Here is a 15,438-nt window from a genome sequence, read left to right as displayed (position 1 = left end):
CCTTACAACTTATTCAATGACCAAACAGTAGCTTTTCAAACGAGCCTGAAATTGTTGAAGACGGTTTCTGCTGCGTGTTTAAAATCAGGAGTGATGTCCAAATATTGGGAAAAAGCGGGATATCGAAATCTTTCCTATGCACATTTCAACTAATGGCGTTTTCGTTTTTAATTTGCACTACACCGGTGCAGTGCTACACTGAGGCATGAATAAACGAACAAAAATGACGAAAACATAAACAGTAACCATTGACTACAATTAACGATTCCATTGCACAGAGCTACACCAAACTTTTGATGAGTGCTACACCAGTGGTATCGGTGCAGAAAAAGTGTAGCACTGGTGTAGTGCAATTGGTAAAAACGAACGGTTTAGGTGCAGCTTTCGCTACACCGGTGTAGTGCAATTTAAAAACGAAAACGACATAAGTATTGAAAAATTTCGCTATCAAACGGTATTTGGTACCGTTTAATGAATGCACGGTTTCCTAGCTGTAGTTTCTCACTGTGAAGACATATAATCAAAACAAACGAAACAAAGGTAAACAAATAATCATCGAATGCACCCATCAAAGACAACCATGACCTCCAAAGCATCAGCAGCATCAGCGCATTCTACGCAGCTATTTGTGCGTGCATCGCCAGCACGACCAACATGTGTCTCCGATTGCTTAGACTCCCAGCAAACTTCCCATACTGGTGAGGGTGGTTCGAAATTGGATTGTATTGCAACAATAGATTCTTCTAACAACGTCGTGATTTTAACAAGCTGACACAATTTTAGTTTTACTTAGATTCTGAATGTGTAATGTCAACTAATTTGCAGGGCTTACTTGTCATTGAACGACGTAAGAAATCACACCAGCACAACCCTTCGATTCACTAAAAACACGGTAGAATCAGAACGGAACTCGATGCACCGCCTCCGGAGATGCAACCGATGCTAAAGATTTCTTTACATTTTTCTTTACATGACATGCGCCCCCGTCTGATGCCGCATGTGCTCGACTCGGCTCGGCTCGGCTGCATGCCTAGACAGTGATTAAGAGTTCATCTGCCTTCGTATGTCACACCGTATGCGATGGTATTGATAGAAAAAAAGGGAACCGAGCAGTGCAAGAATGGATGCATTTGGAACGATATTTTCAGATACCGCGGAGATACCGTTTTTCCTGGAGGAGGTCTACGATTTTATACGATGTGACGAGAATCAACTTGAAATTTTAGTAACAATGAGATAGAAAAGAAAATGAAAAGATTGCAAAATTTGAGTAGGCTTTCGCAAGTTAAACAAAATTCAAAACATGGGGCTCTCAGCTTAGTTGGTACTTGTTGCCAAGTTTACACATTTGTCTGACATGCAAATGCAACTATGAAATGAAAACTACGAAATACGACTGATTAAAATCATTTCAAAATAAAACATTAGATATCCCGATATCCAGAGTTCAGTAAACCTGAAATAGGCAAATCACCCTAACAGGAAACTCCGAACAAGTAAAAGTAAACCGTTGAAAAATAACAAAACAAAATCTTAGGTGAATCTCGCATCCTCCCCTGCACGGATCCTGTTGTGTCTGTGTGCCTCCGACACGAAGCACGCACGGCTCACGAAACGGAGAGGTGACAGTCTGAAGAAAGCACTTGAAACGTGTAGATGTTTGTCTTCCACAACCAACCAAATCGGAGTGCCGGGCGTCGCGAGTGAAACCGTGAACGTGAAAAACGACGAATCAAGAAGAATTGGAATTGTGTGACAACGAACAAACGAACGAACGAACCGAAAAAAAAGAGGTGTCTAAAAATATACGCGGCACTGCCGATGCCCCCAACCGTCATCCGAATGCCGGTCGCCGGAGGAGCACGTGGTGGCGGAGGTCATTTCAACGAAGCCCAAAACCGCGGTCTGAAGGTGGGATGCTGTCGGGTTTGTACCTGTTTGAATTTGGATTTTTTCATGTCCAAGAACGGTATCCTAAAAATCTTCGAGATCATTTTGGGGTCGTTCTGTCAGACGCTGTTGATTCAGTTCGGCATGGATTCGGCAAAGGATATCGGTGAAGCGTTCCACGGGTTCCTGACGACGGTGTCGGCCTGTCTCACGACGACGACGATTCTGCTGCTGTGCTATGCGATCTCCTCGCGGTCCTTTCACCTGGTGCGCCAGTCCATTTTCGTAAGTATTTCGTCATGTTGGATCAGCCTCAGTGCAAGCGTCTGGAGTTTAATTAGGAGTTCAGCATGATTTTCAAATGGATTTCGAATCAGATGCCACAACCGGTTCGAGAAGAAATCGCTTGTTGCATTTGATTCGAAATCGTTTTTGGCTGGGGCTGGGAATTTGGTTCGATTTTCGTTGGGAAAGTCTCTACCGTGAAATGAAATTGATTTCTACGCAAAATATGCTGATACCAGATCATATTATTCGGTAAGAATTTTTTTCAAGTGTCTTTTTTTAAGGTCAGAAATTTTGTTTTGTTGTGTGCGGAAATCCAATTGGATTCCGGCAGCTGTTAAAAGAACGTTACCCATTTTCCCGTTTCTTGTGTTTTGATTCAATCTAGTTTCGTCGTACATATTTCAATAACTAAGAAATTTTAGAAGCCCTAGCGAATGATTTTAAATAAATGTTAAAAGAATAGCTACCAGCATCTAAATACCAAGAGCGAGCACAATATTTGTCAGTGACAGTAATTTTTATTTAATTTAGGAGTCAATCATAAAAAAAGAATCGAATCTGTCGTCATCAATGAGAATCTTAACTGAATATTGAGCGAAGTGGTGTTGTGCCAAATCCACCTAAAGCAGCGGTGATTTAGCTATTCTATTCCGTTAGACGTTGGGAATGGACACAGTTTTTACCACCCCGGTGGCACGATTGTCATCTGCCTACAAATGGTTTGAAGCCGAAAATTTTGGTTCTTTGGTTCTAGTTCTTCATGCGGTTGCACCAACATAAGGAATCGATTTCGAAGGAATGTAATCAAACTATAATAAACCACAATTTCTTTTTCTTATTCAAAAAGAGGGCAAATTACTTGTTTTATAGAGAATACTACACTAGGTTTGAAGAAATTAACTTTTGACACTAGTGTGGCTTGATTGTATGGTATGAACGTAGCTTAACATATTGTTGACAACAACGCCACCAAAACTAAATGCGTCGGTTTCAGGAACCAGCTTCCATAGCAGAGGGGTGGTGTTTACACATGCGGAGGGAAATAACAGGACATACGTTCACCCAGTCACGTACCCAGAGGGGGGGCCCGAGGGGCCCTGGCCCCTCCCGAAAACAAAAACATATAATTATTTAGAATGTCTCAGATATGTGTTACAGAAATAACAAGACAGTAAACGTAATGAAATGTAATACAACATCAGTTCCAGTGGAACAGTTTAAAGTGTATGTTAAAAACAGCTGTAAAAAGCACAAAGAGAATTAGGTACATAAGCAATCTTCAGTAACATTATTTTTTAATCTTTCGGCCCCTCCCGAAATGAAATCCTGGATACGGGCCTGCGTTCACCAACAAATATGCATACTATAGCTCAATTTTTGTGGGGACACGTAATGCATACAAAGAAACCGCATAACCTTAGAATTCGACATAAAAATACAGTTTTTTCTTGAAAAACATTTATAATTTCGCAAATGAAGGCTTGTTAATATCAGCGACCCAACCGGATGATGTGAATATATGAATAAAAAGCATTGTTCAAGTTCTTCAGTGTTAAGCACGGTTGAGAGCAATTATTTTGAGTGCGAAAAAGCTGCTGAAATTGGACTTGTGATATGGTAAGAGCCAGTTCCAGTTCCAAAATCTGGACCTGAGCCGGAATCTAGGTTCTGGTCTGTATTATGTAATTGAATTTTGGAGCTGGATTCAGGAACTGAACTCTGAGTTTTGATTCTGAATAGCAAAATTGAAACTGAATTCTAAACCAGGGATGTGAACCTGGTTTTTGAAATAGAATTTGGAACTTGCACTCTGGATCTGGCTGCAGGAACTGTTTTCTGAATTAGAATTCTGGGCATGGATTCAGAAATTGAAACCTGGTACTGAATGTTAGAGTTGAATTCTGGAACAGAACTCTGAACTTTGTTTTTTTTCTGGATCCGGTACTGCATTGTCGAACTAGTTGCTAGACCAGGATTCTGCAACTGAATTCCAGAATTAGATTTCCAGAGGCGATGAATTCTGAACCTGGATTTTGGACATGAATTTTGAACTGAATTTTAATTATGAACATGGATTCTAGAACTGAATGTTGCTGAATGTTCGAGCTGAATTCTGGCCCTGGATTTTAGGACTGAGTTTTACACTTCCAGGAATGAATTTTGGAACTGTTTTCTAGACATGGATTCTGGATGTGAGAATTGGAACTGAATTCCGGGCTAGAATTTTGGAACGGAATTCTGAACATAAATTCTGGACCTGGATTATGGAACTGAATTTTCAGCTTTTTTTATCCGCTCTTTCTATGGTATAACACATTGAACTTCATTCGGTATTTTTTCATTTTTTGACGAGTTTAGAACAGCCGAACTACCGAACATTCTCATTCTACAGATTTATCAGTACAAATAAACATTTGTTGATAGCAGTAAAGACTGTCCCAGAAAGTATGAACGCACTTTAATTTCGCTGTAAATAATTCACAAGTGTTCGATATTCAAATTTTATTCGATATACTGATAATTTTAGACTACAAAAACCTGTTTTAATCCACCTAGTGGTGTAATGATGCCTTTCTCATATCAATCATACCATCATATATAATACTGTGGTATTCTTCAAAATATTTTCTTCGATAAAAACTGATAAAAACTATTAATTGGAGGAGATTTAAGGTCGATTTAGAAAACTTTTTACGGTTTTTCGCCCTTTTCAGTGATGGTATACAATTTTTAACACACTTTACCTTATATTTCCGGATCCGGAAGTCGGATCCAGATGAAATTCATGAATTACGTATGGGACCACAGGACCTTTCATTTGAACCTAAGTTTATGAAAATCGGTCGTGCCATCTATGAGAAAAGCTAGAAAACATATTTTCATTTTTTGCACATTTTACCCAATAACTCCGGAACCGGAAGTCGGATCCAAACAATATTCAGGAATTTTGTATGGGACCACAAGACCTTTCATTTGAATCTAAGTTTGTGAAAATCAGCCATCTCCGAGAAAAGTTAGTGCAAAAAAACGTTACATACACACATACGCACATACACACACAGACATTTCGCGTACTCGACGAACTGAGTCGAATGGTATTGGACACTCGGCCCTCCGGGCCTCGGTTCAAAAGTCGGTTTTCACAGTGATTGCATAACCTTTCTATATGAGAAAGGCAAAACAGAATATTATTCTCAACATTTGCTACTTAGCCATTTTGTAGACTAGCTGGCACACCTTCATGCGAACGTTCCTCATTAAATTCCGTACAGACTTCTTGGCGACAAGTTTTGACAATTTTTGCCAATCTTTTTCGAACTGTTGAATGGTTTCGGCTCCCGAGACATGTTTCCTAAGATGTGCCTTCGTTAATGCCCAAAATTCCTCAATTAGTCGAAGTTGTTGGCAATTTGGTGGATTCATGTCTTTTGGGACGAAAGTGACATTTTTGGTAGTATACCATTCTACCGTTGATTTCGAGTAGTGGCAAGAAGCAAGATCTGGCCAGAAGACAACAGGATCCTTGTGGCTTCGAATCATGGGTAGAAGTCTTTTTTGTAAACATTCCTTGATGTATATTTCGCTGTTCATTGAAGCAGTGGTGATGAAGGGTTTCGAAATCTTGCCGCAGCTACAAATTGCTTGCCGCGTGGATATTTTTAGTAAGAAACAGTCGAAACATAAACGCCAACTTAGGAATAATTTAGCTGCATTGCTCGCAACTTTTTTTGGATGTTTTGGCGATTTGCCATAATCCATTAGCTGTGGAATAAACGAAATTCGAGAAAAATGAGGTTAAGATTGGACAACCATTTTTATTTTTTAACTGCATCCGTGTGCGATATAGAGATGTGAAATTGTTCAATTCGATAGTCCAGCGACAAAAGGGGCTACCTGTTAATGACAGCCTCTCTCTCTCTCTCTCTCTCTCTCTCTGTTTACTTCCTCTTTTGATTATTACGGAGCCATTATTGCAATTCTTTGAAAATTTCCAATATAAATTAAGGTTTTAACCTGAAAGTTTTGCGAAAGGCGTCAAATATAAAATCAATCCGGTAGAAAGTGAAAGAAAAAATAAACATAGAGAAACTTGCAGTTAGGCTCTTTTGTCGTGGGACTATCGAATTGTGGTCAAAACAGAAGATGTATAGACCACCCCACAGTGAGATTTTCGTTCAATAAGCAAAATTTTAGTAACCGCATTCAACCTAAAATTAATCTCATTTGACAGTCACTTTCACAGTATAGATTACAGTTAACGATGATTTTAGTCAGTCTTTCAAGATCATTCGACCATTCGGTCAAACTGGTGTAAGGCAGACCGGGGCTATACGCTCTAACGATTATAAATACACTCTCCTACTCAGTGCTTGAGCGGAAAAATAGGTATAGAGCGAGAAGACTATTGTTTGATGGACAGAGAAGATGTTTGGACACGGCGTGACGGTCAGGATGTAGACCATGTTCGATGTACGTTCTACCATGTCTAACCGTGTTTTAGAGCTGTGTCTATCACAAGGTTCAGAATGCACGGAACGCGTCAGAACGCAGGTTCGAGTCCTGTCTCTGAGCGTATCTTTTTCCAATAAATCATCTTTGATGTTAAGTTCCTCTTTCATTTGGTTTCTCCAATATATGTTTCCACTCAGCCATTGCAAAACTGATTATACAATGATACTTTGTATTATTCGATGTCTTTGTCTACAAAACCTCGTGCTTGACTCGAATATTAACTAAGGAGTGTATCGAAAATAAGCTATCCATATTTTTTTCTTTCAAAACTGCCAAACGCACAGCATGCTGTGATCTGAGCATAAAAAACCATCACAAATGCATGCGTACAACACGTAATCGTCTACTATAAAAATTCAGTCATCTTTGACAGATTGGTGGTGCTTTCAGTGAACAAACAAATAATTTTTATCGCTGTAGAAAATTACCTTTTAAATCTGTAATTGCCTTCAATCCACCAGATGATTTATTTCCCTGTTCGCTCTAATGCTTGTTATAAAAATGCTGAAAATTTAATACAACAGACAGCGAAGGGGTTAAAACAACTGTTCAACTTCTGGCAGAGATGCCAGGTAAAATTTTCAAGTTTGCATACTAGAACTCCTCCAATGCAATTGGTAATTGTATAAGTATGACGAGAAAAAAAACAAACAAGAAGCTCAACGCAATTTTAAAAAAGTTTCAAAAACCTGTTAAAAGTCTGCAAAATTGCAAAGTCTGCTTACAAAAGAAATCGGTAAATTTCCATGCAAATCTGCAACCTGGCACCAGTGATTCATTATTTCGCTATTCTGCGACGATTCTGGCGCATTTTATGCCCTGCTTAAAAGCACAATAAAAATATGCAGTATTTTATAGGACCGTAAGACTGGCCCTGTCATGTCATCCATTTTTGAGTATTATCTACCGTCGTTAATCGAAAATCGGGAACCAGGATAGCCAGAATCGGCTCGTTTGTCTACTGATAATGGCTACCGGCTACGAGGCCAGTTTAGAATTTATTTACCCTTTTTGTTTCGCCGCTTTATGTGACGATATAAAATTTGAAACATATTTTACTATATAACTCTGGAACCGGAAGAGATTGCATATATTGGCCGGGTTTGAACATATGTGGAACATATCAAATGCATAAAATGAAAATCTTCATTAGTGAATGAAGATAGCGTTAACTATTTTGTATTAAGTAGGTTCGTAAAAAAACTGTAGTCTTTAGGGGTTATCCATAAAAGAGGTCACGCCGCAAGGGGAAGGGGGGTATTTCACAAAACGTGACCTTTTGTGACAGGGGGAAGGGGGAGGGTTGTTGGAATGTGACGTCCAATTTTTTCAATGAGCGCATTTTTGAAATATCTAATTATATTACTGGTTTGCCCTATTTTCTGAAAAAATCTCCACAATAAACGTTTACATTCTATAGGAAAACGTAGATTTGTTGATGTAAAAGCTTCTTCTTGTAAAATAGGAAATGAATGACGCAGGAAATCATTTCTGTTGTGATCAGCAAGAGTGCACGGAGGGGTGAGTAAATTAGCGAAATTAATAAATTTTGCCTAATATAAGTAAAAAAAGATGCCTTCAAATGGTTTGACTTAAGTTATGCACTGACAATTTTAGTCAATGTATATAAGTTTGGGTGAATCAATCGATTGGAATTATGGATTTTTAAACTTTCGGAAATCTTATGATAGGTAGTAAGCAGATGTGGAATATAAACCACACAAAGAATGAAAGAATTTTAAAAAGTTTGTTTGGTCGGTCGCATTGAGAATAGTATATCATAAGAATTTCTCTTATCTTATTCATTCGAAAAAGGAACCACTGGATCAATTGTACTTAATGGAATTGGTATGCCTCATCAATAACGAAATAAGATATAATAACAAATCTTGATGCTAAATAGAGATTGTCTAATCTATCAAGAAGATTCTTTCGATTAAATATTAAGAAAATATGAAGTATTGCTATGACAGCACAGGAATATCAAGACAAGATATGATGGTAATATTTGTTCTCATTTTGATTTTCGTTTACTATTCACATCTACCCGGGAGGAGTACAAGTTTTGCTAGGGCAATTCAAACGCGCCTTTCAAACGCAGCGCCTGCTGTGTGCTCAAACTCTGTGCTCCTGTTACTTTCATAAATTAAATTCATGTTAATAAGCGTTTTATTTTATGCGAATGAAACAACGGTTGCGAAATCGAACACGGGATGCATCAAACGAGAATATATGTTGAAACTATACGTAAACCGCAACGTAACGAAACCGGTATTTTCCCCAACTCTATTGATAAGGAGTGTTAAAAGACAATTTCCCAAAGATACAAAATTGACAATGTTCCATGATTTTGAAAATGTCTCATTGACACGCGTAATCCTTAGTTATAAATTCCTGTAGGATTGCTGTTATTACTAATTTTTACACCCCTCAGCGGGGGATCAATGATTTCAAACATAGATCATGTCATGTCTTATCTTGATCATATGTGATTTTCCTCCACCAAGATCAAAGCTGATCGAATCATCCAATGATTGAACTTACATGAATCAAGAATCATTTTAGCTCAAAATCACTACCGATTTTGTGTGACGAAAGATCCGTACCGATTTTGATCGATGTAATTTAAAGATCACTGATCAGAAAAGATCCATATTGGGAAAGATCACAAGCGATCTTCTTCGGCAGTGATCTCGATTTGATGAGGTCTTGAATTTTATTTTCTCAGCCTTGTATGCTACACTAAACAAATATTATTCCTTAGTTAAAGAAATAATATATCTGTGTACCCCTAGGAGAATTAAAACAGATGATTTAAATGTTTCATCAATTCCAATCAAATACTTTTATTAAATTATATAATTAATATGATTAAAATAATTTTGATGGTTTTGTAGTTTTAGGAATATTTTTTAATCTAATGACAGCGATTTTTCCCTCATATTTGTATGGTTTGTCATACATATTGAGTATGTATTTAGATGAATTTTATTTATTTAGAATTCGGGACATGAAACATAAGGGGGGGTGGGAGGTCTTTGCTGCTGTGACAATTTGTGACCAAGGGTGGGTGGGGAGTCAAAAATTGCCAAAAAAGCGTGACGTCTTTTATGGACAGCCCCTTAGTGTTTTTACCTGTTTATATATATATATATATATATATATATATATATATATATATATATATATATATATATATATATATATATATATATATATATATATATATATATATATATATATATATATATATATATATATATATATATATATATATATATATATATATATATGTATATGAAAATTAGGTATAGAAAACGATCGAATTTTTATTCAGCGTCTTTTTGTTGAAAACTTAACTAAACTGGAATTCATTATCGTTCAAGATTCCAATTAAATGCAGTTACATTCAAATAAAGAGTGGTGTTTTAAATAATTTCACCTAAAATTTTTAAGATCGATTATTTCAGTGTAGGATTTGATAAGTTTTTATCTGTATTCGAAAATTAGACTAATTTTATGAGCATAAGTAGCACAACATTTTTTCATAGGATTTGTCATTTTTCGACTGTAATTTTTGCAAAAAAATGGTAAAAATGATCTAGCCCTTTTCAAAAGACAGTCTAGATCAATTTTGAAAAAAAAAACAAAGTAAGCAAAGTGGCTTTTTGTGACAATCTATATGATGCCGAGAAAGTTTAAATGAAATCTGAATACGGTTTGGTGCAAAATTCGTCTATTCGATTCCCACACTGAACAAAATATATTTAACAATTTGAAGTCGATTTACAAAAGTGCGCCATTATCGAATTCAATGAAATTTTGTCTCAAGGTAGGTTATTATGTTTCCTTCCAACCGTTTATGTATTGTAAGGTAGGCCTAATTAGGAAAAAAGTGCATAGAATTAATTTTTGCTTTTCTCATATAAAGGGTGATTTTTTAAGAGCTTGAGAACTTTTTTAAACAATAAAACGCATAAAATTTGCAAAATCTCATCGGTTCTTTATTTTAAACGTTAGATTGGTACATGACATTTACTTTTTGAAGATAATTTCATTTAAATGTTGACCGCGGCTGCGTCTTAGGTGGTCCATTCGGAAAGTCCAATTTTGGGCAACTTTTTCGAGCATTTCGGCCGGAATAGCCCGAATTTCTTCGGAAATGTTGTCTTCCAAAGCTGGAATAGTTACTGGCTTATTTCTGTAGACTTTAGACTTGACGTAGCCCCACAAAAAATAGTCTAAAGGCGTCAAATCGCATGATCTTGGTGGCCAACTTACCGGTCCATTTCTTGAGATGAATTGTTCTCCGAAGTTTTCCCTCAAAATGGCCATAGAATCGCGAGCTGTGTGGCATGTAGCGCCATCTTGTTGAAACCACATGTCAACCAAGTTCAGTTCTTCCATTTTTGGCAACAAAAAGTTTGTTAGCATCGAACGATAGCGATCGCCATTCACTGTAACGTTGCGTCCAACAGCATCTTTGAAAAAATACGGTCCAATGATTCCACCAGCGTACAAACCACACCAAACAGTGCATTTTTCGGGATGCATGGGCAGTTCTTGAACGGCTTCTGGTTGCTCTTCACTCCAAATGCGGCAATTTTGCTTATTTACGTAGCCATTCAACCAGAAATGAGCCTCATCGCTGAACAAAATTTGTCGATAAAAAAGCGGATTTTCCGAATGGACCACCTAAGACGCAGCCGCGGTCAACATTTAAATGAAATTATCTTCAAAAAGTAAATGTCATGTACCAATCTAACGTTTAAAATAAAGAACCGATGAGATTTTGCAAATTTTATGCGTTTTATTGTTTAAAAAAGTTCTCAAGCTCTTAAAAAATCACCCTTTAGAAAAGGTTATGCAATCACTGTGAAAACCGACTTTTGAACCGAGGCCCGTAGGGCCGAGTGTCATATACCATTCGACTCAGTTCGTCGAGTACGCAAAATATCTCTCTCTCTGTGTGTGTGTGTGTGTGTGTGTGAGTGTGTGTGTGTGCGTATGTGTGTATGTAACGTTTTTTTGCACTGACTTTTCTCGGATATTCCTGAATATTATTTGGATCCGACTTCCGGTTCCGGAATTATGGGGAAAAATGTGCATAAAATTGTGAAAATAAGTGCACTAACTTTTCTCATAGATGGCGCGACCGATTTTCACTTAGATTCAAATGAAAGGTCTTGGGGTCCCATACGTAATTCCTAAATTTCATGCGAAACCGACTTCCGGATCCGGAAGTATAGGGTAAAGTGGGTCAAAAATTGTATACCATCACTGAAAATGGGGAAAAACCTTAAAAAAATTTCTAAATCGACCTCAAATCTTTTCCAATTGATAGTTTTTATCAGTAGACGGTCAAACAAACCGATTTCGGTTATTCTTTCAAGTATCGCAGTATTATATATGATAGTATGATTGATATGAGAAAGGCATCATTACACCACTAGGTGGATTAAAACAGGTTTTTTTCTTGTCTATTACTGATACTTTTTGCGAATATCGGGTCACTAGCGATTCGTTATTTTTCGACAATAACTATTTGTAAAAAAAATAATACAAAAAGTTTGGCCCTTTTCAAAAGTCTAGATCAATTTTGGTAAAACAAAAACGAATCCCAGTACAAAAACTTATTATGGTAATTTCTTCACGTTTCGTCTTCGACTCACTAGTGCTTAAATCATCCCTTCTGACGTCCCGGACGTAAACGAGTAACGTAGGACTACTGTTTATTCTGGTTTGAATTGCTTTAATGACTTATGAGCGTGAAAGAACGTGAAGAAATCGAAAGATAATATGTGCTTGTTGTACAAATTTAAAAAAAAAACCCGAAAAGTTAGTTATGTTATAGAAAATATGCTTAAAATTTAAATCAATCCTTTATGTTCCATTTCACAGGAAGTGATGTACAACGGGATAGCCTGTTTCATGTACTTGAGTGCTTCGTCCTACCTGGGCTTTGCAGTGAACGTTTGGCTCTACCCCAAATTTCTACTGTTCAAATCAACGGGAGCAGTTCACAGTGCCTATCCGGCGATGACGGCTGTTTATGTAAGAGAGTCTAATCACATAAAAAACATTAGAATAGATCGTTTTAATTCTTTTTTGATTTTTTTCAGTACATGGGATCTATCGTAGGAATCGTTTACGGAATGGACGCATTTGTATCTTATCGCTATTTGAAGGGATATTCATAGGAACAAACTGACTAAGACCGACTGCTGTAGTTATTTATTTTCATATTATCTAAAGTGCAATATTAATTTTAGTGTGTAAAAATCAACTAGGTAACTAGGCATATATTTGTACTAGCATGAATATTACCAGGTATGCATTTATTTTGACAAAAAATAACAAAAAAACGCTGAAAGAAATAGATTTTGATTCCATTGAACTTGGAAAACCTTCTGTGGGGTACACACTTAGAGCTACAGTGATTTCAGTTCAATGCGTGGGGCCCTGATCTTACAAACCAGTTATCATATGCTCGAACCTCGACCTGGAAGGATTCTTACACGGATAAAAATCCACCGCCGGTACCATGATTAAGAAATTATGAAAATCATGAAACGTGTCTTCTCATGAGATCATACCTATTATTAACGATATTATAAAGTACATCTGCAATTGTGTGTGCCCTCGATTTTGCACAATTTTCAAACTGGAATTTAATTTGCAACAACGAGTTTGCATTAAAATTTGCGTTAAAAACGTTTTCAATGGTGCAAATGCTAGAAGTGGCCGTGAGTCTGTGAATGATGATGAGAGAAGCAATAGGTCAGCGACATCGCAAAACCGACGAAAACTTCAACAAAATCAAAAAATGGATGACCGTAGACCGCAAGCTGACTATTAGGAGTATTATTTGGGCGAAATGAGACGTTTGCGTAAAGTGATTCGACAAAAAAGACCAGATTTGTAGGCAAACAACTCGTGGATCTTATACCACGATTACGCAAAAATCTCAGATGGCTCTGATGACCATACCGAAGACAAATGTTTTGAGGATTGGTTCAAGCATTGGCATAGATACGTTTCAGTCGATGGGGAGTACTTTGAAGAGGATAATATCGATTTTGATGAATAATCTTGTACTGAGCTGAGCTGAGCTGAAGTAGATCGCCCGTAGTTGCACTTCGTGATTGACCGAATGGGTGGAAATGTACAATCAACCAAGAAAATGAAACTTGGGAGAAGCAAATCATTTTCACTGTACATACCCACTCACTCCTAAATTTTTATTAAATGATCAAAAACGACGTTGGCTACGACCAAAGGCTGTGCTACTGAGGGAAAGGAAGGAATGTTAGTCCGATACTCGTTGTTTCTAGAGACCGCGGGTACCACTGTATCTCCACGAGCATCACGGGATAGGAGATTTGTTAGTAGGGAGGGAAAGAGATCCGGATATGTTTTGGTAAACAATATGATCTCAACAAAACCTGATTTGCGATATTCAGGAGAAATATAATGAACAAGAAAAATATAAAATATCTCCAAAGAACGATCTCACCAGTATCCCTTTTCTCCTGCTCGCTCTACTGTCAGCAACGCGAGATGAAACACGACCACTGAAAGAATAAAATAAAAACACTCGCGAATGGGTTCGCTACATACCAACTCTAGACCTTCAGTCTGAATGACACGATCGACTGGTAAACTTTCACAAATTCCATAGAAATCCGATAAAACCGACAATGACATGCAGACGGCGCTTCGATCGATTAACAGGTTAACATCATTGAATTTTGGAACGGCAAATTCACAGTATTCGCCGCTTGAGCATCTTTAGTGTCGCGGATCAATATTATTCAATAAATAGCACTCTTACTGCTAAACACACACTTGTCACACCTGCACTATCACTCAAAATAACTATTTCAACCAAATTCCTAACTATACGTATAAAAACCTGTTTTAATCCACCTAGTGGTGTAATGATGCCTTTCTCATGTACATATAATATTGTGGTATTCCATTCAAAATTTATCTCTTCGGTTTTTGAAACAAACCAAGAGATTGTTTGTGCATTAACTAGTATAACATACAGAATAAAACAATGCTTTGATTGCGTGAGTCATCCACATTTCCACAAACCAAAGAACCGACCACCAACTAACATGACACACAAACTCTTCTAGTACGCACTCTAAATAACGATTTAAATGTTTTTTTTTTTTTTTTCATAAATACGTTTATTTCATAGGCAATATACATAAGTTTTTCTTCGCCGTGGCATCTACAATACATAGTACTTTAAACCTAATACATTTCGAATATCCTATTAGTATGTTGGTATTCATTAGTTAATCTAAACACTGTTTTTATCAAGCGAGTTGCTATTATAAATTACATTAAATGAAATACATTTATTTTGTACATGATCTTATAACTATTTCAGGTTTGTTTGTATCAGTTCATCACTTTTATTTAATATAAGATAGCTGGCTATTGGTTGAGCTCATGGAAGAGAAACAATCTAACATAAAATAAAATTTAAATTGGAACTCCAATGGACTTAATGAAATAATAAAGAAGTTTCATGTAAGGAACGTCACGACAAGCAAGAATGTCGCGAACTGGGACATTGGATAGTCTACCTTGGGTACGCAAGGAATTTATTAGTTGAGATCTGACATCACGATACTCCACGCATGTCCAAACAACATGGTCAATATCGCGGTAACCTTCGCCACAAGCACAATGATTAGTCTCGGAAAGTCCAATTCGAAGGAGATGTGCATC

At 37.1% G+C, this 15,438-nt stretch overlaps 1 protein-coding gene across 2 annotated transcripts; it reads left to right on the top strand.

Moving 5' to 3' along the window:
• The first annotated feature begins 1,641 nt into the window (after window positions 1-1,641).
• LOC131425622 (protein singles bar) lies at window positions 1,642-13,067 on the top strand. Of its 2 annotated transcripts, XM_058587650.1 has the most exons (3): window positions 1,642-2,175; window positions 12,592-12,744; window positions 12,813-13,067. In XM_058587650.1, the coding sequence occupies exons 1-3, from the start codon at window positions 1,822-1,824 to the stop codon at window positions 12,888-12,890; spliced, it is 585 nt and encodes a 194-aa protein (XP_058443633.1). In that variant the 5' UTR covers window positions 1,642-1,821; the 3' UTR covers window positions 12,891-13,067. The 2 variants fall into 2 exon arrangements, with proteins under 2 accessions (XP_058443633.1, XP_058443632.1); XM_058587649.1 differs by having other exon boundaries at window positions 12,592-13,067.
• Window positions 13,068-15,438: the final 2,371 nt, after the last annotated feature.

This window comes from Malaya genurostris, chromosome 1 (genome assembly GCF_030247185.1).
Source record: "Malaya genurostris strain Urasoe2022 chromosome 1, Malgen_1.1, whole genome shotgun sequence".
NCBI classification, from domain to species: Eukaryota; Metazoa; Arthropoda; class Insecta; order Diptera; family Culicidae; genus Malaya; species Malaya genurostris.
This window is presented reverse-complemented; position numbering and strand designations above follow the sequence as displayed.

Excerpts from the sequence above, each read along its gene's own strand:
- LOC131425622 (XM_058587649.1), top strand. The coding sequence starts at position 1,822 with ATGCCCCCAACCGTCATCCGAATGCCGGTCGCCGGAGGAGCACGTGGT. Across the intron at positions 2,176-12,591 it reads TGGTGCGCCAGTCCATTTTC|GAAGTGATGTACAACGGGAT; the intron begins GTAAGTATTTCG and ends TCCATTTCACAG.